Below are 25,200 nucleotides of genomic sequence, written 5' to 3' on the forward strand. Positions count from 1 at the left end.
TGCCCAGTTCACAGCAAGTCACCAAGAACTATTAGTGTCATCATACCAATAATCAGAAAGAGAAAATGGAAATTTTGTTACTTTTTGTGAGACGATATCCAAACCCATAAAGACCCCAATTTTCACTGCTATTTTTCAGAGTTGAGCAAAAGCACAGATACGGAATTAGAAGTCCTGGGTTCAAATCCCTTAGGCAAAGTGTTTAGTCTCTCTGGGTTTCAGTTTCTTCATCTGTAAGTTGGAAATAACGACGTCTACTTTGTGGTGGTGGTTGTGAGCACTAATGAGAAAGGATGTACGTTAAACTCTATAGCAGAGTTTCTGGCTTGATAGAGTTGATACTCAACAAGGGTTTTTTCATCATTCTCTTCACTCATGTATTCATCTAACAAATATTAGTCAAGCTCCTACTATGTGTTAAGCACTCTAGTAGGTGTGAGGAAGAAAATGATGAATATGATAGGTTGTTTCTGACCTCAAGGAGCTGTGTTGTAGTTTAGTGGTACACAGGCATTAAACCCAGCTATGAATTATAATTAATTGTCATTGTAATAAATAGTATGAAAACAATACGAAGAGACTCTCAGTAGAGAGATGAATCATAGGTCAGGATTAGGGTGCTTATGGAGAAAAATGACCAGGCAAATGAATTTGAGAAATAATTAAAATGTAGAATCAGTGAGTACAGGGATGATGTCTAAGCAATGGGTAGATAGGGATATCATGTATTGATGATGGAGAAGATGGAGGCAGGGATGTAGAAGAAAGTCCATGGAAGGAAAGAGGGAAGGAAGGAAGGAAGGAAGGAAGGAAGAAAGGATAGATGGATGGACGAATGGACAGATGGATGAATGGATGGATGGCAGATGGACAAAGGAATGAATGAGGACTGCTTTATTAGACACACAGAAAAATAGAGAAATGGGTGAGAGTGGATAGATCAATAATAAGTCTTTGGTGGAGTATATGGGGTATATAGGTAAAACTCAATAAAACAATACTGCATTATTTATGTAGGATTCTCTTTTTTGGATAGTTAGAAGATTTGGATATGGATAATGGGCATCACTAAAACATTGATTTTTGTTAAGAGTTAAAATGCCATAACATTTTTAATGTTAAAAGAACACAAAAATATATACTTGAGAATGAAACTGGATCGAACAAAACTGTATTTTCTAAAGACTTTAAATTACACACTTTCTAGCAATCATCATTGTTTTATACATTCAACATATTTCTGAAGACTAAATTGGAGGGTTGGAGGATACCAAGGTAAACCATTTGTGGTTTTGCCTTCAAAGGGTAGGGGACACAGGATTAACATATATGTGAAGATAACATGATGAGAATCATGAATTTAAGATAAATATGGATAAAACATTATAAACATCCTTTCGTTCTTTTAAAATCAATACACAATAATTTGCATATTTATGGGGTACGTATTGGTGTTATGATACATGTAATGTATAATGATTAGATTAAGATAGTTAGCACAGCCATCATTTCAAACCTTTTTATGTGGGATCCTTTTTCTTATTTAATCCTCAAAGTAACCCTTAGAAATATGTAGCACAATTTTTATTACTATTATTATTGTTTGAGACTGAGTTTCGCTCTTGTTGCCCAGCTGGAGTGCAGTGGCATGATCTCAGCTCACCGCAACCTCTGCCTCCTGGGTTCAAGCAATTCTCCTGCCTCAGCCTCCAGAGTAGCTGGAATTACAGGCATGCACCACTACCCCTGGCTAATTTTGTATTTTTAGTAGAGATGGGGTGTCTCCATATTGGTTGGGCTGGTCTCGAACTCCTGACCTCAGGTGGTCCACCTGCCTCAGCATCCCAAAGTGCTGGGATTACAGGTGTGAGCCACAGCGCCCGGCCTGTAGCACAATTATTAATATCATTCTTTTACAGATGCTAAAACTGTGATGCAGGGAGGTCAAGTGACGTGACAGAACCAGAACTTGAGCCTCCAGTCTTCTCATCCACCCTCTCCCCTCTACCACACACCACCTATAAAGAATGAGAAAATCGGCCAGGCACGGTGGCTCACGCCTATAATCTCCGCACTTTGGGAGGCCGAGATGGGTGGATTGCCTGAGGTCAGGAGTTCGAGACCAGCCTGACCGACATGGTGAAACCTCATCTCTACTAAAAATACAAAAATTAGCTGAGTGCGATGGCGAGCACCTGTAATCCCAGCTACTTGGGAGGCTGAGGCAGGAGATTTGCTTGAACCTGGGAGGCGGAAGTTGCAGTGAGCCGAGACTGGGCCATTGTACTCTAGCCTAGGCAACAAGAGTGAAACTCCATCTCAAAAAAAAAAAAAAGAAAAAAAAGACTGAGAAAATCAGCAGTGAAGGTGGGAGGAGACAGTAGGATGGCCGAGGATGTGTCTCAATATGCACCTCTGGGGTAAGGCCTGTGGGAGAAGGGAGAAAAGAGTAAAACAGCCTGCATCCTTACTCAGCTGATTTCTTCCCCTTTACAGGTCAAAGTATTTCCATGGGAAGAAGGTGAATGGAGAGATTGAGATCCGAGTGGAGCAGGTAGGTGGGAGCTTGTCTTTAGCAGTGTTGTCTGACCTTTTCTGCAGCTGGGACTGTTCTTACACGCAATCTTGGTCCCCATCTTATGTGGTCATAATAAGCTAAGATTACCAGAAAAGTCCAAGCTTATACCTGGGAGTCTCATTAAATTTCAGAATTATTTGGGCCAGTGGTTTTCAACCTTTTATGTTTTAGCAGAGACCCTTTCTTCAAGGGAAGTGTCAAATAGGAACTCATTCTACAAAAGAGAGATACGTAGAGCTGCTTTGATGGAAATAGGCAGGTGGAGCCCAACGTCTGTCTGTTCCATACTGCTCCTTTTGGCCCCTGGGGCATCTCCTTGCAGCCACCTGGGCTAGAGAGCATGGTTTAGGAACATAATGAAGCGCCTTGAATCCTGCCTCTCTCATCTTCTAGATTTTGGGCAGGTGACTTAATCTCTGTCTGCCTCGATTTCCTTGTATCATTGTGGGGATTAAATTATTTAAAACCTCAGAAGGGATCAGAACCGCAAATACTATCTCTTGCTATTGCTATTAATATCAATATCCAAGTCCCTTATTTTATGTGGAAAGAGACACGGATTTGTTTAGGGCTGTGTAGGGAGGCAGTGGCAGAATCAGGAGTAGAAGGTGTGGTTCCTGGCTCCAGATCAAAGCTTTCTCCTATTCGTTCAGCGAGGAGCTCCTCTCTGTCAAACACTGTGCTCAGCCTTAGGAGAGCACATTTGAGCCTGGGCTCTGGAGCCATACTCCAGATTTGAATCCCAACACCACCCGCTACTAACCTTGTGACTTATGCTCTCTCCAGCTCAATTTCTTCATCTGTCCAACTGGGGCAATAATAGCATCAGCCTGCGTTCATAGGGAGCTGTGAGGATCAAACGAGTTAGTCTGTGAAAAGTGCTCAGAACAGTACCTGGCACATACTGAGCACTTAGTAAATGTTACCCATTTATCATCAGCATCATTATTCGTTATCCTCCTCCTACTCCTCCTCCTCATCAAAGGCAAACAGTAACTAACATAGACAAGGTCCTTGCTGTAAAAATGATTTCAAAATACAATTTTTAAAATAGGGGAGTATGACTGTTCTTCTCCCTGCACTTTTTGAGCTTAGTGTGTCAGAGAAACAGAAAGGTCTCCTAAGCATCAAACTGAGTTGGTTTAATATTAAAACACCTACACTTTGAATTTCAGTTTGATTCTGTGGCTTTCAAGTCAACCCAATGTCTCCTGGTTTTCCTTCCATGGCAGAGAACAGGTTATTTTTGTTCATTTTGCAAATATTTGTCAAGAGTCTACTATGCTAGCTAGCTAATATGTGGAGAACGAGTATATAGAAGAAGAGGCCCAGTCTCCAAATGCCTGTGGTCTAGGAGGAGAGGTGAGCTAAGTCTTTTTTCTTTTTCTTTTTCTTTCTTTCTTTTTTTTTTTTTTTGAGATGGAGTCTCACTCTGTTGCCTAGGCTGGAGTGCAGTGGCGTGAAATGCAACCTCTGCCTCCCGAGTTCAAGCTATTCTTCTGCCTCAGCCTCCTGAGTAGCTGGGACTACAAGCATGTGCCACCATGCCTGGCTAATTTTTTTTTATTTTTTTATTTTTAGTACAGATGGAGTTTCACCATGTTGGTCAGGCTAGTCTCGAACTCCTGACCTCAAATGATCTGCCTGCCTTGGCCTCCCAAAGTTCTGGGATTACAGGCATGAGCCACCGCACCTGGCCTACAGAACAACAACATTGATGATGGTAGCAAACTTGTATTGAACGTTTACTATTTGCTAGATGCCATATTAAGTGTTTTCCATGCAATAACTCATTCAATCCACACAATTTGCCTGTTGCTGAGGAAACTTGGGCTCAGAGAGCTTAATAAATTGCCCAGGCAGGTCACACAGCTAGTAAGAATGCAGTGAAGCCGGGGTTTGAACTTACAGGTAGAAACCAGGGATGAGAGGTCCAAATTTAGCGCTCCCAGCAGCAGAGGTCACAGTCAACTGAAAGACTCAGATGTGGCCTCGAGGAGGGAGTGGTGTTTGAAATAGATCAAAGGATGGATAGGATGTCAACAAGTGGAGATGGTGGCATGAAGAGTGTGTGAATGGAGGAGGCAGTGTGAGCAAAGATAAGGAGACCAGAAGTACAGGGTATGGAGTGACAGGGAATGCAGTGTGGTTCTCCAAAACAGGACACATCATCTTCCCCTGCACCCACCCTACTCCTCCCTAATTCTCTCTCTCAGTAAAGAGTGTGACCATCTACCTTCCACTTGTACCAGAAACCTGCTCCGGCTCCCGAATGTGTCCCTCTCCCTGTACCACTGCACCCATTCAATGCCTGGATCCTGCTGACTCCACATCTGATATTTCCTAGTCCCTGCACTTCTCCCTTCATCCCCATCACCTAGATCCTTGGCTGGACCACCCTCAACTCTTGTCCAATCTTCCTCATCAACAGCCTCACAACGTCATGTTTTCAACCCATCTCCAATGTATTCTTCATACCAAAGCTAGAGTGATCTTCCTCAAAAAGCAGATTAGATCCTTTGAAGTGTTAGCTTTACAATCCTTTCCTCAAAGACTCCTTCTCTGAGCCTTTTCCAGATTTATATCAGGTAACCTGGTTATTCCCTTTCATAGCTCCTCAACTTTTCCTTCCTGGCCCTTATCTGAGTTTTTAGCCATACATTTTGAGTGGGATGATTTGCCTGAGGGTAGAGACCATGACTGTCTGGATCTCACCCTAAGTAGCACTGGGCCTGGCACAAAAGAGAATTGAAGGAAATATTTGCAGAATGAATAACTGATAGATTCTACAGATTCCAGGCTGCTTGTGAGTTTCCAAGGGCGATAAGTCACCATTCACCGCTTCTTTTTTTGACAGTTGCACCCCCTCGCCAGGCTGGAATGCAGTGGCGCAGTCTCGGCTCACTGCAACCTCTGCCTCCCGAGTTCAAGCAATTCTCCTGCCTCAGCCTCTCAAGTAGCTGGGACTACAAGCATCCCCCACCACACCCAGATAATTTTTGTATTTTTGGTAGAGATGGGGTTTCACCATGTTGACCAGGATGGTCTCAATCTCTTGACCTCGTGATCCGCCAGCCTTGGCCTCCCAAAGTGCTAGGATTACAGGCCACCGTGCCCAGCCACCACTTGTTAATCTCCCCTCAAAACTCTGGGTTTTCCATAAGCCATCTGGTAAATACTTGGTTGCCAGCTGAGCTCACCCTGCCTCATCCCATTTGTGGAAACCCCAGGGGCATGTTTTAATTTTCCACTTTTATCTCAGCAATGCCATTGGCCCAACTTGTAGGTACAAAATCTATGAGCAGGACCATCAGGGAATTGCCCTAAGAATAACTCACCCCGGGGCTCTGGGGCCCCTCGGCCCGTCTATGAGGTCTACAATCACACTGAAAAACCTTGGCTAATTTAGAGTCATTCTGATTTCCAGCCATGCCCCTCTGTGAAAGCCAAAAGGTGAATTAGCCAGGAAACCAATTAGCAGGTCATTTGGGCATTTTTCCCCAGAAGACATACCTTTCCAAATCCATCTTGGAATCAGAATCACTTGTCTTTGCCCATCTGTATCAATGGGCGGGACACACAAGTAACCCCCCCAGGAATCTCACATGCATCCTTTAGCACTTGGGAAAAGTCTCAGGACGGAAGCCACTGTTTAGTCTGAGCTGGCCTCACATTTTGGGATCCTGTCTCCCAACCAAGGGCCAAATTAACCAGATAATTGCACTGTCTGGGTTTTGCTGGACAGAGCGAATGAGTTAGTTGTGGTTGGCCTAGAGGAAGCCTCCACCCATTCTCTCCATCCTCTTCCCCCACCCCCCCTCCGAGTCTAAAAACTGCTTGCCTCAACTTTTACAGAGCCAGGAATCAAGAAACCCTAGGGAGGCCCGTGGGGGAGATAGCATCATTTTGCATTCTGTTACCCAGAATGCCCTACTGGCTCTGCAGGGCCCTCACAGCAGTATCCTAGTAGGGTCTGAGAGGATCAGGCCAGGATGGTTGGCATGTCAAACTCTCCTCTGTTTATATTTGAAGTAAAGGGTCTTTTTCTCCACAGGCACAAGTCACCCCTCTGTGGGACCAAGCAATGAGGTTGATGAATGGATTAATATTAAGTAGACTCACAGTTCTGGGACATCAGTGGGCTAGGACTTGCTAAGGTAGAACCTCAGTCTCTGATTTTTAAGAGAAGACTGAAATCACCACCGCTAGTCTTTCCTCCGTGTTAATGGAGGTACCGAGGCAGAAAGAACACTAATGCCTTGCTCTAGCAGGCGGAGAAAAAGGCAAGAGAAGGGTTTATACCTGCCCTTGAGCAACTCCCAGCCCGATGAAGGAAGCCAGATGACCCATGGATTTACGTATGAATACTAGTTGCTCCTTTGAGTACTGTCCTTGTGTAATATTGGGTTGGGTTGGGGTTAGGAAGCTGTCCAGGGGAGGCTGCTGTTGGGAGACTGTTCATCTTCTGCCCTTTATATATTTAACATCAATGTCTTCTGAATGGAAAGGTGAGATATTCCCCTTAAAATATTTTAAACACTGCAGACCCTGTATTTATATTTTTTTATATGCACTTCAGCCTTCAACCCACAATTCTTTCTGGGACAACATTTCTTAGAATGGACCTTAGCTGTAGATACTGACCATAAAGACCTATATTTCAAGAAACAGTTGTCAACAAGATAGAGAAGTGGAGGTTGGATGTTAATTCAGTTTGGTGGTTTGGTGACAGGTTGAACATCATCCTCGTTAGGAAATGATTACTTGATAGAAATAAATACACCTTGGGAGAAATCTAATGGCTTGCCAAAAGGCTTTGTACTTGGCTTTGTTCTCCTTCTTACTAGTGACTTATGAAATTATATATGCTAATGACTTTTAACTAGACGGGAGAGAGAATACGCAGGATTAAATTTGATGTGATCAAATTGAATAGGAATACAATACAAAGTTGAGTAGGTGGCGGCAATTCCTGCAGCCTCAGTGAGAGTGCAGGAGAGTGCAGGTTCGGCTGGTTACAGTAGCTCACACCTGTAATCCCGGCACTTTGGGAGGCCCAGGCAGGACTGCTTCAGCCCAGGAGTTCATGACCAGCCTAGGCAACGTTGTGAGACTCTGTCTCTACAAAACTAAAAAAAGATGACTGATGACCTCAAGCTGATGGGCTGAGTTCAAAAACTCAGCTGTGAAGGAGCAAGATTAGGGATTTTTTTTTTTTTTTTTTTTTTTTTTTTTTTTTTTTGAGACAGAGTCTCACTCTGTCGCCAGGCTGGAGTGCAGTGGTGCGATCTCGGCTCACTGCCACCTCTGCCTCCTGGGTTCAAGTGATTCTCATGCCTCAGCCTCCTGAGCAGCTGGGATTTCAGGCACATGCCACCAGGCCCAGCTAATGTTTGTATTTTTAGTAAAGACAGGGTTTCACCATGTTGGCCAGGATGTCTCAGTCTTCTGACCTCATGATCCTCCCGCCTTAGCCTCCCAAAGTGATGGGATTACAGGCATAAGCCACCGCACCCAGCCAGGGAGACCTATCTTACTAACATCACATGAGAAAAACCAAAAAGACCTAACATTTGAGTTGAGCACAGCTTAATATGTGCGGGAGGAAATGTGGTGTAGGGGTTAAGATCGTGGCTCCAGCGTAAGATAGACTGAAGATATAATCTCAGTTCAGTCGTATTTTAGCTGTGTTTGCTTTTTACCTAAAACATCTCTAAATCAATTTCCCCACCTAAAAATGATGATAATAAATTTATTCCCCAGAGTTATTGTGTGAAAAAATGAGTTAATGTAATATGCTGAGCATTTGTTTCTGGCACATGTATTAGGTGCTCAATAAACTACAGTTGAGATTTTGCTACTCCCCTAAAACCTGATATCACTTCAGGCTGCACTATCAAAGCACAGCAGTGAGAATGCAGGAAGGTGATAGTTCATACACTCCCTCTCATATGCACACACACACACGCACACACACAATGCTAGTGAGACACTCTAATAAAACATCCAGTTGTGTGTCACACTGGAAGGGGGTCGCAGCAACCTGGAATGCCTTCTGAAAAGGGTTTGGAGTAAGAGAAACTAAGGCCAATAAGGAAAGAGGATTCGTTTAAGGAGCTGGAGATGTTTAGTCCAGAGGAAGAAAGGTCTCTGATAAGTCCCAGTTTACTCTTTACAAATATGTACCTCTTGAACAAGTATGGTTGATAAAGTGAGTTACCATTTGTTGAGTCCTTATGAGATAAAGCTAAATGCATTTTATGGTTGAAGTAGGCACCTCCATCTTTTAGAAACTGAGACTCAGAGAGAGTAAGTGGCTTGCCCAGGGTTGCCCAACTAATAGGTGGCATGGGTTTGTTTTTGAACCCAGCCAGTCTGACTTCAGGGTCCTCTTCTTATCCACTATATATATTTTTTTCTTCCAGTGTTGTAAATATCAAGAACAATAACCAAAAGTATTGATTAAAGGACTTGATATGCATAGTCTTATTTCAACCTCACAATGCCTCTTTAAGATGGGTACTTTGAGCTGTGTGCAGTGGCTCGTGCCTGTGATCCCAGCACTTTGGGAGACTGAGGCAGGTGGATCACCTGAGGTCAGAAGTTCAAGACCAGCTTAGCCAACATGGCGAAACTCTGTTTCTACTAAAAATACCAAAATTAGCCAGGCGTGGTGACGCACACCTGTAATCCCAGCTACTTGGGAGGCTGAGGCAGGAGAATCGCTTGAACCCGAGAGGCAGAGGTTGCAGTGAGCCAAGATCGTACCATTGCACGATCGTACCATTGCACTCCAGCCTGGGCGCAGCAAGAGCAAAACTCTATCTGAAACAAACAAACAAACAAAAGATGGGTACTTTGACTGTCCCCTTCTGCGGATGAAGAAGCTGGGGCTCAGAGATGTTAAACAAGCAGAAGAAATGGGTGATAGAGGAGGAATCTGAACCCAGGTTTCTGTGCTGAGCACCACCCTCTATTGTTTCACTGGGGTTCGAATTCAGTCTATTGGTGCAATCCTACAGGAAGATCGATTTCAACTTGGTCTACACAGAAGCTGTTAAGTAGTGTTGACTAATGAGGAATGGGCCATGCCCCTTTGGTAGTTAAGGTATCTCCTGTGCTGGAAATGCTGTGGCAGAAACTTGGTGGCTAACTTGGGGAATATTTCACAGGAAATTAATGTACTTAGTAGGAGATAACCTTTATTAATCTTTTTTCTTTTTTTGGGGGGGGAAGTAGTATATTCAAATAGTTAAAAATTGAAAAGCTACACAATGGTATGTGGTGAAAAGTCTGCCTCCCACTCTGCCTACACCAATCTAGTTCTCTTCCGTGTACTTAACTGTTATCACTAGTTTCTTGGGCAGCTTTCCAGAGAAGTTTTAAATGCAATGAGCAAATACATATACATGCTTTTCACAAAGGGTGGTTGGTCAGAAAAACATTGACCATGCTATATATTTCAGAGGCAATTTAATAAGGAGAATTGATTACAAATGGATCAAAAGGGGAAATCATTTACCAGAGGCACGGGCACAACCGTCCTACATTCACTGTTTATCACGGTCACTATTGTCACTGAGGAATCAGGAGCCTGTACTCTTTTTGTTGTTGTGGTTATTTTGTTTTGTTTAGTTTTTGAGACAGGGTCCTCCTCTTTCACCCAGGCTGTAGTGCAATGGTGTAATCACAGTTCACTGTAACCTCGAACTCCTTGGCTCAAGTGATCCTCCCACTCCGACCTCCCCAGTAGCTTGGACCACAGGTGTGCACCACCATGCCCAGCTTTTTTTTTTCTTTCTTTTTTTAGTTTTTGTAGTGATAAGGAATCGCGATGTTGCCTAGGCTGGTCATGAACTCCTGGGCTCAAGCAATCCTCCTGTCTGGACCTCCCAAAGTGCTGGGATTACAGGTGTGAGCTACTATACTTGGCCAAACCTGTGCTTTCACTGAGGCTGCAGGAATTGCCACCACCTGTTCAAGCTGCTGTAGCTGTTGGTGAAGCTTCTGTAACCCACCCGAAGCAGAATTGTTGCTGCCTTCTTTGTACCTTCAGTTCCTGCATGAATGCCTCCCATTGGTAGAAATGAGCTGAAATTATGTGGCTAAAGGATCTGGGGAATGCAGATTTTAGGCTTTCAGCTCCCATAGTGCAGGAGAGACTATAGAAGGATGAGTGGCAATAGACAGTGACTGGCACAGTCCACCCCTTTGGCTGCTCGACATCTACACATACCTTTCTACTTATCCACACTCCTCTGCACCCTCATTATTCACTTAATATTTCTTGGAGTTTATTCCACGAGAGTATATGCAGACCTGCCTCATTCTTGTTAATGATGGCCTGGGGTCTGTCATGTGGATACACCATAATTTGTTTTCTGTAATTTTTCTATTATAGACAATGCTAAACTTGTGTCATTTCAAACATTTATTAATCAATCTGTAGGATTCACTTCTAAAAATAGGATAACTTGTTCCAAAAACATTGCAGGTGGTGGACGCTGTAATGCACATTGAGGAATGAAGGACTTTTCTTCCAGCTGCTGGAATTGCTACCAGAAGGTAGCCTTCCTCTGTCATTCCTCCTTGAAAGTGCCTCAGGTGAGGAGAGCTGCCTCTCCCAAGGTCACATCTCCTTCCTGGTGGCAGTTACATCCAATGACTGGCTGTCGACGGCTATAATAAATCCCTGTCCCCATCACCCCAGTTTGGGAGAACTCTGAACGGCTATCCAGCTTCAGAGCTTCTTGCAGAGTTGCCGGAGACCTCTGCTGAGATGGCTGTGTGGCCCAAATTCTCACAGTCCTGCATCCTTTCTTTTCTTCCCCCTTCCAGTGATGGAGATCCCAGAGAATTCCCTAATAAACCTCCCCCAAGGCTAATATCCATCCCAGGGTCTGCTTTCCAGAGAACCCAACCTGAGAGAACACATTTATAATTTTGATAGATATTGCAAAATTACTCTCCAAAGAGGTCATATAGAATTCATCTGTAAGACTCTTCTGGTCTTGATTTCTGGGACTGTACGTGACCCGTGAGTTCTGGAGTCCATCCTGCACAGAATGCTCTCCTGGTTACAGCCCAGGCATGGATGCTGAACTCTGAAGTGCTCCATAATTTGATCTTCCTATTTGACCTCCTTGTGTTTGAAATTCACCAGAGCTTGGTGTTTCTCTGCAGGACTGAATCGGACGGAACTCTACCCGCTCTGATCCACTAAGCCTTGTTTTGTTAACACAATCCTGCAAGATTTATTTGTTTGGCTTGGCTTACCCTGACCTCAGACGTTCTGTTTTGTATTATTTTTAAAAGCGTGCAGGTCTCCATGGAGGCCTTTTTCTTTTCAAATCTAAGAACCAGCTGGGGGGATAAAAAAAGCAGGTGGAATACTAGGGCCCATTAGCTGAAACATAACTCATTAGAGGAGCGAGTGTTTCCCTTCTTAACTGTGACATTGATTATTGTAGGTTTATCAGCTTCCTGGATCTACCTTTAGGCTCATCAACTTAAGAAGTCTACAGAAAATGGAGAAACAATAACATTGATGATGGTAGCAAACTTTATTGAACATTTACTATTTGCTAGGTGCCACATTAAGTGTTTTCCATGCAGTAACTCATTCAATCCACACGGTATGCCTGTTGCTGAGGAAACTGGGGCCCAGAGAGCTTAAGTAAATTGCCCAGGCATGTGACACAGCTAGTAAGAATGCAGTGAAGCTGGGATTTGAACCCAGGTCTATCCGACTCCAAGGTCCTAGTTCTTAACCAGAGTACATCTATCAGAATATATGCTGGTCATGAACTTGTCTTTACAAAGCTTTTTGCCTTTCCCCTCTCAGCTTGAGTACATAGCCCACAGTATCTTCCTATCTCACCCTACTCTTTTGATCTACTGGGTAAATTACAAATTCATATGAGATGTTTTCCCAGCAAAACAGTCCTCTTTTCTTGACTAACCCCAATGGTTCTTATTCATCATTTCATGTTTCTGGCTTATTCTTGCATAGTTTCTCTGTTAACAATTCTGTTTCTTTTCATTGTTTTCCCCGAAGGGTTGATGTTCATTATTGTCTTTAAATGTAGCTCTCCATCTTTATCTTTTTTTTTTTTTTTTTTTGAGACGGAGTCTCGCTTTATCGCCCATGCTGGAGTGCAGTGGCTCGATATCTTTTTTTTTTTTTTTTTTTTTTTTTTAATAGAGACAGGGTCTTTCTGTGTTGCCCAGGCTGGTCTTGAATTCCTGTGCTCAAGTGATCCTCCTGCCTTGGCCTCCCAAAGTGTTGGGATTACAGGTGTGAGCCAACACGCCCAGCTAAGCTCTATGTTTTTAAATTATCTGGATAGTATAATAGCTTGGACTCTCAAGCCAGATCACCTAGGTTTGAATCCTGGCTTTACCACTTCCTGAGTAACCTTGAAGAGGTAATTTAACTGCCCCATGCCTCAATTTCCTGATATAAAATAATAATAAGTGCCCATATAGTTGTTGTGAGACTGAAATAGGTTACTGTAAGACTGCATGAAGCACTTGAAGCAGAGCCTAGCATATAGAAAGTGCTTAGTAAATATTATAACTGTTTTTATGATCAGCTTCACATCATTGAACACATTTGCCTGAGTAATTTCTAGGCTTTAGTCTCTTGAAGCATGCAGAAATAGAAAGGATATAATCCATGCACTAAAGAAGTTTGCAGTGCAGTTTTTGGGATAAAAAAACATAAAAAGCTCATGTTTCTCTGTGTGTGTTGATTATTTACACATATGTTCAATCATAGTTCCCACTGATACACAACATTCATTTCTGGATGGCACCTGTCATCCATTTCTAACTTCTTGATAGTAGATAGCACAGACTCTGGACCTGAAGAAAAAATGCAATGAATGTTTGTTGAGTGATTGTGTGAGTGAGTTGAAGGTGTAACATAGTCATAGAAGGATAGAACCAGGGAGTGTCCTAGGAGACTGTCTAATCCTGCTCCCTTGTTTAACAGCTGAAAGGTTCAGAGGGTGGAAGTGACTTAGCACACACGTGAAATTATTGTTGGAGCCCAAAATGTGGAGAGCACTAGCTTTCATCTCCCAGGTCACTGCTTTTCCTACTACAATTCTCCCCCTGCCCATGGCATCTTTTGTTTTTCCCTTTTAAGAAGCCATTAGTCCCTTCTGATGGTTTTAATAGCAAGAAAATAATAGCAAAAACAAATGAAGTTTATATTTTTCACATTTACTTGTGAGAAGCCTTCTTCTTGGGAGGAACCTAGGATAGAGTGCTGAACCATAGCTGATAGCCAAAGGAGAGCTCCAAGCAGTGAGGGCTTGGGAATGCCAAGACCAAGGCTGAATGAGCCCCACTGATTCTAAACACAACAAGGACAGCGTTGCCCGTTGCATGACCCTTTAGACTCTCCTCTTCTTTTCTGCTGGAGGAGAGTACAGCATCCTGGTTTGGTAGCACCATTTAGCACCCGCACTGGAGATGAGAAGGAAGGAGGGATGGGAGTCAAAGGGAGTTCATCCTCTTGCACTAGGAAACCCAGCTCAGAGTTCCTTAGCCTTTAGCTGCTATGTTTGGATTCACCTTTCCTTACTGCCACACCACTTCATCAGCATCAGCACGGCCCCTGTTAGTACCATTGATAAACGAGACTCCAGGGGAAATGAAGTGGACATTCTGAAAGAGAACTCAGTAAGCCCTTTCACTTCTTGAAGGATGTATAACAAACAAAACAAACAGAGTTTGTCTTATCTGAACCTGTTCCTTCATTCAAGAAACAGTCACTGAGCACCTGCTCTGTACTTTGTCCTAATGACAGAGCCCTCCACACTCAAAGAGTTCTTTATCTGGTGGGAAGATAGACATTGAAGGCAGTGGCCATAATGTGTTGTGATGAGGGCTGTTGTAGAGATTTATCTAACCTTGGGATGTTTTCAGGAAAGACCTCACAGAGAAGCTGATGTCCAGCAGGGTTTGGGGACAAGAATTAGGTGAGGGTGAGTGGGCACATGTGCACACTGGGCCTTTTAGCTAAAGAGCATGATTCAAGTCTCAGCTTGTCACATACAGGGCAAATGACCAGGGTATGCCCTGCATGAGAAAGGAGGTGGGAGACGAGGCTGACAAAGAAGGTGGAGGGCAATCTATTCAGGGTGGGCCATTAGTGCAAGGCATGCAAGTAAGAATTGTGTCCTAGAGGCAGGATGTACGTACTAGACTTTTTAAGCCACGGAGTGCTGCAACCGTGATTTCATTTTAGAATGCACAGGCTGACAGTGGTCTTAGAAGATTGGCTGGATAGGAATGGTGGCTTGAGACTGGAGGCAGAAAAACTCAGCTCTGGATTTGGTGCAAAAGATACCTTATCCTTGAATATGATGCTTGGGTAGGAGGCACATTTAAGGGACTTCATAAGTGTTAAGTGAATGCATGTACATCCTTGCCACTGTGTTCCTTAGCCACTTGAGCCATTCTCATACCTGCAATTCGTATTTGAAACTAGAAGAGAAGAGATGATCTATTTTTCTCAAGACTGACAGGATGGAGTCAAACGCACATGATGTGTTGGAGCTGGCATTTCTTGAAAGTGAGCCATTGCCAACCTCCTCTTGTTCACCACCTTAGTCCAGCCACTTGGAGTAACCCATTTCACACTGCACATTTCAACTTGCTCCCAATCTGCCTAATCCCCAGCCTTGTGATTCCTTCGTCTGTTGATGATCTCCCTCCCCATGCACTACTGCCCCCGGTTACACCACTTCTCCAGCATGGCCTTCAGCTTTTGTGTGGCTAGTCTACATTTTCTGCCAGCTCTGCTGTTGTCTCTACCATTTGGGGTCTGGCCCACTCCCTGATGAGAGGAGCCCCCACTGGGCTCACCCCGGCCCTGCCAGCAGCCTCTGCCTGGATGTGCTTACACACTGGATTTGAGCCTTTGCATTTCAGTGGGAATCAAGGGTTATTAATTAACCTAGGGTGGAACCTATTATGAAACATCCCAGAAAACTGGAATGAACCAAAGAGACTTCTGAACTCACAGCAGGGAAAAATGCCTTTTAATTGACTTGGATGACTTCACCGCAAAAATCTGTCTGGCTGTTATGCTAAACTGGAAACTAATCTATTAGATTGTCTAAGGAGTCTCCTAGCCCACTCTAAGCAGAGTCTCCTGAGGAGGGGAGTGGGCCGACATATCAACAGGACTTATGCATTGAAATGGCTTCCTTTGGATCATACACAGTTAGGGCGCATATTTCCGGTGTTAGAGAATGAGTTTATGTGCCCTACAATGTCAGAGAGAGAGAATTAGGGAGGAGTAGGGTGGGCGCAGAGGAAGATGATGTGTCCTGTTTTGGAGAACCTACAATGTCTATCTTTAATATCCCATAGGATTTTAGTAGTTCTAAGACACTATTTACTTTACAATAGAATTCAACCTAATGGACCCGTCTTGGTCCAGTCTTGGCCCTCTCATCTCAGGAAGTTTTAGAGGATGACATGAGAGAGTTTCCACTGGTGGTGCATGAGGCAGCTGACTGCTGTACAGCCTGGGCTCTGAAGGGATTAATGAGCATAGCCAGTGTCTAATCACATGCTTACTAAGTGTCAGGCACATGCTGAGCATTTCATATGGATTAGTGTGTTTAATCCTCATCATGACTCTATCATGAGCAGGTACTGTAAGTTCCCCCATTCTCCAGATGAGGAACCTGAGGCTCACCCAAGGCCACACAGCATACAGGTGGCAGAGCTGGAATTCACAGTCAGTTTAACTGCAGAGTCTGTGTTTATGATTCTTTTTATTTTATTTTATTATTTTTTGAGACAGGGTTTCACTCTGTCACCCAGGCTGGAGTGCAGTGGTACAGTCATGGCTCACTGCAGCCTCAACCTCCTGGGCTCAAGTCATCCTCTCACCTCAGCCTCCTGAGTAGCTGGGATGACAGGTGCACACCACAACACCCGACAAAATTTTTAAAATACTTTGTAGAGACAGGGTCTCACTATATTGCCCAGACTGGTCTCAAACTCCTCTGCTCAAGCGATCCCCACAGCTTGGCCTCCCAAAGTGCTGACATTACAGGTGTGAAGTACCGTGCCCGGCCTGTTTATGGTTCTTAATGTTTATGCTGGCTTATCTGGGAAGGTGTATCCTGAATAAATAAAATCCAGGGAAGGCTTGGTGACTTTCCTCTCATGCACAAAGTTCTGACTTGTGCATTAGACTTGTTTTGCGGGTCTCAAGCTCTGCACACCAGGCGCTCCGTGAGCTCGCCCCTGTCTGCCTTTCCCCACTCATCTCCTCCTGTGCTCTACTTTCAGTCTCACCAAACTGCTGTGGTTCACCATCGCCTACCCACGGTAATACCATCTTGGAGTCACATCTCCATGCCTTTGCTTATGCAAGTCCCTCCTCCTGGGACATCCTTTCTTAGATTTTGCCATAGATTCTTCAACATTTGCTCCAGCATGATGTCTGCGTTGCTTCCTCTGCCCACCTGCTCCGTCCAGGCAGGGTGAGGTGCCTCTTGCCTGTACTCCCCCAGCACCTCATACCTGTGTCTACCATCACACTTCCCAGATGACTGTGAGCTTGCTAATTCACCTGCCCTTGCTCCCTCTAGACTCTGGGCTCATTGGGAATAGGGATGGTATCTTTATTCATTCTACAAATATTTACTGACTGCCTATATGCTGGGTGCTCAGGTTACAATGGTGATTAAAAACAGATGGAATCTCTACCTGATGGAACTTAACATCTAATGGCAGGGGACAGAAGTTAATCATATTATCTATCTCTCTGTCTTACACACACCATAATTACAAACTGTTAGGAGCTGTGAAAGTAGGGTACACAGTGCTATGGTGGAATGTGATGGGGAGGTTGATAGGGCACTTACTCACATACATAATGGGTGCTCCAAGGACCCAAATACCTAATCTATGTTCAGTATATATTTCTCAAACTTATCCAAAGTAGGGAAAAATGAAAGAAGATAAGGAGAAAAGCTTTAGTGTACTGCAAGATCCCAAAGATCCCTTTGCATGGTAAACAACACAAACAGAGCACTAGCCCTGCAGGAATCATGCAGGTAAGTCATTGATACATTACAGTACAGTGCAGGTAAAGTAAGATTTGACATGAACATTTACACAATGCAAGCCACCCTCTAAGCAGTTTATCTGTATACATTTAATTTTCATCACCACCCCACAGAGTACTGATGGAACTGAGACTCAGAGAGGTTAAGTGTCATGCCCGAGGCATCACAGCTAGGAGATGGCAGAGCTGAGATGTGGACCCAGATGCTCCAGAGCCCACACCACTGAGCCCTGCGCTGACCACCTTTCTGTCTCATCTGTTGAATGGGGACTGTTCGAGGTGCAGTTCCTTGCTTGGGTCATGCTGCCTTTGTCTCCCCCTTGCCAAGTCTGACTTTAGACGTCTGAAGGGGAAGAACTTGGCAGTGATAAAAGGTCAGCACCAGACAGGAAATGGAGCTAAGCTCTATCGTGGGGCATCAAGGGTTGTACTTGGGGAGTTCTGAGTACATGGTCAAGAAGGAAAAGAAACTGTTAGTTCAGTGATGTGCTTTTCATTGCCCTAATGCGTTTAACTTTTCAACATATTTTGTCCTTCAGCAACTCCTGAGGTGTAAGGCTCATTATTATTCAGACAAGGAAATTGAGGCTTGGCGAGGTTAAATAGGTCATTGCTTCGTTAGTGGCAGAACTGTGATCATAACCTGTGTCTGCGTGTTTTCCCCTGACTCACCTGCTGTCCAGCCAGACCTGAAAAATGACTGCTTCTTACAGCCTAAAGCAGTTTTTCAGATCCATGTTCTCAGGGACCACAGACAGTCTCTCTGGGTCTTCTGACCTTTCTTAAGCCATGTTGCTGGAACCTTCCTTTCTTCCCTAAGCAACAGCCCTGAGGTTCATCTCGTGAGCTAATGGGTGAGTTCTTGGCCTGTTTAAAATGGAACTGAACCGGTGCCCTCCCCACCCAGCTCACCTCGGGGCCTGCCTTCTGTCCAGACAGGGAGGAGACGGGAAGGCTCTCCCCCTCTAGTGCTGCCAGGAAAAGCAAGGGAAAGGAGAGGGGCCTGAACCTCCCCTTGCTGGGCCAGCCAAGTGCCAGAAACCCCAAACTGTGCATTCATTGGACAGAACCAGATTTTGATTACTCATCTTAATTTGCTTATTCTTGTACAATTGCTTTGGTCTCTCACTGGCTCCCTTAGCTCTCCACGGTGCAGGCTCCTCAATGTCTATGGGATGAAGGCCAAAGTCTTTAGGCAGCACCAGGGCCCTTCCTAACCTGGCACCAGCCTCATTTTCTCACCACCTCTCTTTTCCTCTCTCTGCTTCGTGGTCCCCATGAGAGATATTGGAGGAGGCAAGTAATTAATTTATAAGGTTTCTTGTTTATGGTGGCTTTCTCTCAAGTTCTATATGTTGGTGTCCAAAAATGTTATTTCTATATAATGAATATCTATGCATGTGACCATTTGTTCAGTCACCCATTCATCCATCCATCCATCCATCCATTCATCCATCCATCCATCCATCCATCCATCCATCCATCCATCCATCCGTGTACTTATGCTTTCTACATCTCTCTAGAACCTAACTCTGTCCAGGCTTTTGTTTTTGTGGTCTCTAATCAGTTCAGAATTAGGTTTTCCTTCCCCTAAACACCTTCATTAAACTTAGTATTTTGGGCCAGGCACAGTGGCTCATGCCTGTAATCCCAGCACTTTGGGAGGCTGAGGTAGGCAGATCACATGAGGCCAGGAGTTTGAGACCAGCCTGGTCAACATGGTGAAACCCTGTCTCTACTGAAAATACAAAACAAAATTAGCCAGGCATGGTGGCACATGCCTGTAATCCCAGCTACTTGGAGACTGAGGCACGAGAATGGCTTGAACCCAAGAGGCAGAAATTGCAGTGAGCCGAGATTGCATCACTGCTCTCCAGCCTCGGTGATAGAGTGAGACTGTGTCTCAAAAATAAAAAAAAAAATAGTATTTTATAATGTCAATGATAGAGATAATAATAAAATCTTAAGCAATTTCTCCTTCTCTCGGTATAAATGTATATATACATATACAAATCTGTATATTTATATACATATACAGATTTGTATATGTATATATACATTTATACCTATATAGAGAGAAATTGCTTAGGAGTCATTATTATCTATATTGATAGATAAATATTTATATAAAGAGAGAGATAGGTAGATAAGTATGTAGGTAAGATAGATAGATAGATAGATAGATAGATAGATAGATAGATAGATAGATAGATGCCAGATACTCTGCCAAGATTTTACTATCTATAACCCAATTTTCTGCTTACAGTGACCTTGTGAGTTATCTGTTACTATTACAGACAAAGAAACTAAAGTTCTGAGAGGCCCAGCAACGCAGCTTAGAATTGGCAGAGCCAGGATTTGAACTCTTGTCCATCTGACTCCCAAGCTGCCCGTGCTCTAAAAAAACACTGTGTCCTCCTCACTCCCACAGCTAACTCCGCCCCCTCATTCCTGGGATATCATCCGCTTTCTCCATCACGCTGCTTCTGCGTGGCTTTGGGTTTCTTTTCAGTCTTAACCTTAACTGTGCTCTGCATGTATTTAATGGGAAATTACGTTAAGATTCTAAAAGTAGGCCGGGCATAGTGGCTTACACCTGTAATCCCAGCACTTTGGAAGGCCAAGGCAGGCGGATCACGAGGTCAAGAGATCGAGACCATCCTGGCCAACATGGTGAAACCCCGTCTCTATTAAAAATACAAAAATTAGCCAGGTGTGGTGGCGGGCGCCTGTAGTCCCAGCTACTCAGGAGGCTAAGGCAGGAGAATTGCTTGAACCCAGGAGGCAGAGGTTGCAGTGAGCTGAGATCGCACCACTGCACTCCAGCCTGGCGACAGAGCAAGACTCTGTCTTTAAAAAAAAAAAAAAAAAAAAAATTCAAGGATTCTAAAAGTAAAGTAAACAGGCTCCTCCTTCTCACTGACTTCTCTATAGTATTTTATTTGTGTAGAGGAACATTTTTTCCTGCCTCAGTAGGAACAAGCCGTATTTTGAGACACTTTGATTTGATGGACAGAGCTGTGCCCAGGATCAGATGGACAAGGGCTTGAATCGTGGCTTTGCCTCTTGTTACCTGGGGGACTTCAAGGAAGTGGTTCAAGGTTCCAAGCTACTGTTTTTCTGTTCACAGAATGCAGCTAGTAACCGCAACACTACTATGTCCAGCACACGTTGAGAATTTGGTCTGTTTTAGTTAACACTAAGGGAACTTTGGATGTAAGTTGACTCGTTTGTAAAAAGAGGAACTGGGAAATATACAGAGCATGTGCAACCCCCGGCCTTCCACTGCTCAATGAAGGCAATGCCTTCCAGCCCAGCTGAGGGGCAGCCTCATTATCTTTCTCTGCACAGCAGCCAGAGCTGGCAGCAAGACCAAACCCACTGGATGACCTGAAAAGAACTTGCAGTTCTCACATTCTGTGGGATTGCTACCAGGCTAGTTAAACAGGATGGTAAATTATGGATAAGGTGGTTGGATCATGAGATGAGCTCAGTTGGTAAATATATGATGGGGGTGAAACCAAAACCCACTGACAACACAACTCTACTTTTTCTAGCCTAGAGTGTCCACTAAAACAACTATTTTCCAACCATACTCCTTAGAACCCTAGTGTACCACAGAGGTAGGTGGAGTTGAGAACTGTTAGGCATCCTTGGAAGGAGAGAGAGAGAGAGAGAGAGAGGGAGAGAGGGAGAGAGAGAGAGAGAAAGAGAGAGAGAGATGCTAGAAAGAGGAAGATACGCTTAGCCTAACCTGTCTCCTCTTCTGTATTAGTAGCTAACAACCAGGGGTGATTTTTGCCCCACTCCCCCCAACAGGAGACATTTGGCAATGCCTGGAGACATTTTTGGTTGTCACAACAGGGGAGATCTCCTGACACCTGTGGGTAGAGGCCAGGGATGCTGCTAAACATCCTGCAATACACAAAACAGCCTCCTGCAACAAAGAATTATCTAGCTCAAAATGTCAGTAGTGCCAAGGTTGAGAAACCCTCTTCTAGACTGAACAGCCCAAAAACACACCTTTGTGCAAGAAGCCCTTGGGTACCTAAAGACAGTTTACGGTGGTGTGGGCTTCACTCTGGAGAAGCTTCGCCTTTACTCTCTCCTGCAGTTCCTGTTAGCAGCCTCAGGATAGCGACAGGGTCAGGACCTTATGCCCTGTTTTTACAGGTAGAGCCACTGAGGCAGAAGGTCCTGTGATTTCCCCAAGATCCCAGAGCTAGGAAGTTCTAGAAAGGCAGTGGAAACCCAGGTCCGTCTGACCCCGCACTCAGCACTGTTTGTGACATGATCCACACCGGTCAGTGTGTCCCAGGCTTTGTGCCCGGCAACCCAGCAGAGGTCTGACACCTGTCAAAAGTCCTGAGGGACGTGGGGGAAGCTGGTCAGAGCCTGTTGTCTTAAACATACCCAGGATTTGTTTTAGTTGAGCATGCAAGACGCGCAGTCAGATGCATGACTGTCATGAAGGAAGGAGCTCTTACGTTCACAGTCCCCTAGAAGGAGGAGGCACAGCACCCCATGCCACATGCAGGTGGGGGGCACAGGGGAGCACTGAGGTTGTTCATAGACAGAGGGAATGATGGGGAGAGTGGGCAAGAGCTTTTATTGTGGATTTGTGGGGAGGAGTGAGCAAGGCAGGGGAAACAGGTTTAGGATTGGTGAGTTTGAATTATTTCAGCCGGGCTTGGAGAGTAGGGGCTGTCCCTGGTTGTCTCGTGCCTGTCCCTCAGGGCGGGTGGGCAGTACCCTGCAGTGTGAGAACCCCATAGATAGAGGAGGTTGAGCCTGCATTTGTTGGTTTGCATTCAGAGGGCGTGCTCCAGGCAAGCTCTTTGGTATCTCTAAGACTTGACTAACCTAGGAAGGGCAGTCCCTCCAGGGCCAGCAAGGCCGAGGGATCAAAGCATCAGAATGCAGACAATGAAAGACATAGTTATGATACCTGTCTAACTCCAAAGCCTCAGCACACTGCTGCTTTCTAACAGTTTTTCAAAATAGAATGTTTTTGTTTCCAATTAAATTTTATGTAAAACCCAATATTTAAGCAGATTAAAAAATTAAAATTAGTGCTCTACTTGATGCATAGCTGGAAGGTCCTGAACCCTTTGAACCTCAAAAAAATGTATCTGAAGTCGGGCATGGTGGCTCACGCCTGTAATCTCAGCACTTTGGAAGACCGAGGCAGAAGGATCACTTGAGCCCAGGAGTTTGGGACCAGCTTGGGCAACAACATAGTGAGATCCTGTCTTTACAAAAAATTTAAAAAATTAGCCAGGCATTGTGGCACACGCCTGTAGTCCCAGCTACTGGGGAGGCTGAGGTGGGAGGATTGCTTGAGCCAAAGCAGGCCGAGCCAGCAGTGATCCGTGATCACATCATTGCACTCCAGTCTGAGCAACAGAGTCTCAAGGGGGAAAAAAAAAAAAAAAAAAAAGTGTCTAAGGCCTCTCCTTAGGCTGCTTCTTGAGAAGTAATTCTTTTTTTTTTTCCTGAGACAGTGTCTCACTCTGTCACCCAGGGTTTGGAGTACAGTGGCATGATCTTGGCTCACTGCAACCTCTGTCTCCTGGGTTCAAGTGATTCTCCTGCCTCAGCCTTCCAAGTAGCTGAGATTACAGGCATGCACCACCACACCTGTATTAGTCCCTTTTCACACTGCTGATAAAGACATACCTGAGACTGGGCAATTTACAAAAGAAAGAAGTTTAATTGGACTTACAGTTCCACATACCTGGGGAAGCCTCACAATCGTGATGGAATGCAAGCAGGAGCAAGTGCCATCTTACATGGATGGCAGCAAGCAAAGACAGAATGCGGAAGACGTAAAAGCGGAAACACCTGATACAACAATAAGATCTCATGAGACTTACTACCATGAGAATAGTGTGGGGGAAACTGCCCCCATGATTCAATTATCTCCCACTGGGAATTATGGGAGTGCAATTCTAGATGAGATTTGGGTGGCGACACAGCCAACCCATGTCAACACCCTACTATTTTTTGTATTTTTACTAGAGACAGGGTTTCACCATGTTGGCCAGGCTGGTTTTGAACTCCTGACCTCAAGTGATCCACCCGCCTCAGCCTCTAAAAGTGCTGGGATTACAGGGGTGAGCAACCGTGCCCCTCCGAGAAGTAATTCCCTCACTGGGGTTCTATCGTCCTGCTGCTCCCATTGCCTTGGACTCTGCCGCATATTGGGAGGAGCCTAGTGAAACAGTCCAAAGCAGGGACCCTGGATTCAGACTCATGTTTGCATGTCACCTCCCTGCTATGTGTTCTCATAAAACATACTAATCTCATCATGCCTCAGTGCCCCTTTCTAAAGTGGGGATAATAAGGCCTATCTCACCAGGTTACTGTCAGGATTCATTACTACATGCAAAGCCCTTAGACCAGTGCCTGGCACATAGTAAGTGCTAATAAATAAATAAATAAATAAATAAACTATGATAGATTTTAATTCTAATATAAATATAGTATGTAATATTATAATTATTGTCACTGGAACTACGAATAGTATTCATACAGCTACTATATCTAGTGCTATTACTACTAGTATCACCATTTTTGTATCTACCTCTCCAAATACTCCAACCACTACTTCTCCTACTAATGTACTGGCTGGGATAACTATTGGCATCACCACCCTTGGGCATTGCTACCACTCAAGTGTGAAGATGCAGAAAGCGACATGAGTAATCAGTGGGGGGCCACTCTGGACACACTTACCCTGTTTTGCTTATATCCTGTTTGCACTTCCCTTGCTCTGGGTCTAGGGAGAGTCATTTATGAAGTCCCTAAGATGTGTGGAGCTGCTGTTGATGAGGTCGTGGAAGTGATGCTACGTTTACGAGGTGTTTTCTCGGAGCCTGCAGGGTTGGAAATGATCCATTACAGCTCTTTGTGGACACTGGACATATGAATGTCATTGTGAGTTGAGCATGTTGTTGTCTCAAAAGTGCAGAGGGCCTGTGTGCTCCTCAGAATGTGGACAGAGAGACGTCCTTGCCTTTGCTTCTTGATGCAGAATGCATTGGCCACAGGTGGGTTCTTTTCCCTGACACTGTCCCTTGCAGTCCCCATTTTGGAGATTAGGTTCAGGTTAACTCGAAGTTCTATCTGGGTTATGCTGGGTTGGTAGCCCCTTAGGAAGAAAATGAGCATCTGAGAAGAAGAGGAATTCAGCCTTTAGAAACATGAGTCTCTATTGAGGGAAAAGGGATCAGGGAAACATTTGCAAGGAGCAAAGTGGTGCTTGGGCTCCCTCCTTTCTTGAGCCCAGCCTTAACTTGGAGCTATTTCACAGCAGACTTTTGAAAGGGTGACCAGTTCATACCAAGCTGCCTTAAATGCTTGGAGCAAAAGCCTATGGGGATTTGCAAATCAACCTCGGGAAGAGAAATTAGCTGTGTCTTGCTCCAAAGCTTGCTCCAAAATAAACACATAAGCTGTGCCGGCGGGGAGAGCACGGGGCTTTTTCTTCTTCATTTTAAAAACTCCATGTGTGCAT

The 25,200-nt window shown here is 44.5% G+C and overlaps 1 protein-coding gene across 6 annotated transcripts in view; it reads left to right on the top strand.

Moving 5' to 3' along the window:
- SYN3 (synapsin III) overlaps window positions 1-25,200 on the top strand; it is a 556,822-nt gene that overhangs the window by 76,066 nt on the left and 455,556 nt on the right. For all 6 annotated transcript variants that reach the window (XM_050745857.1, XM_050745861.1, XM_050745859.1 and 3 more), the window contains exon 3: window positions 2,497-2,554. In XM_050745857.1, coding sequence (XP_050601814.1) covers window positions 2,497-2,554 — 58 coding nt within the window. The remainder of the gene's footprint in view (window positions 1-2,496; window positions 2,555-25,200) is intronic.

The sequence above is a fragment of the Macaca thibetana genome, chromosome 10, assembly GCF_024542745.1.
Source record: "Macaca thibetana thibetana isolate TM-01 chromosome 10, ASM2454274v1, whole genome shotgun sequence".
Taxonomy (NCBI): Eukaryota; Metazoa; Chordata; class Mammalia; order Primates; family Cercopithecidae; genus Macaca; species Macaca thibetana.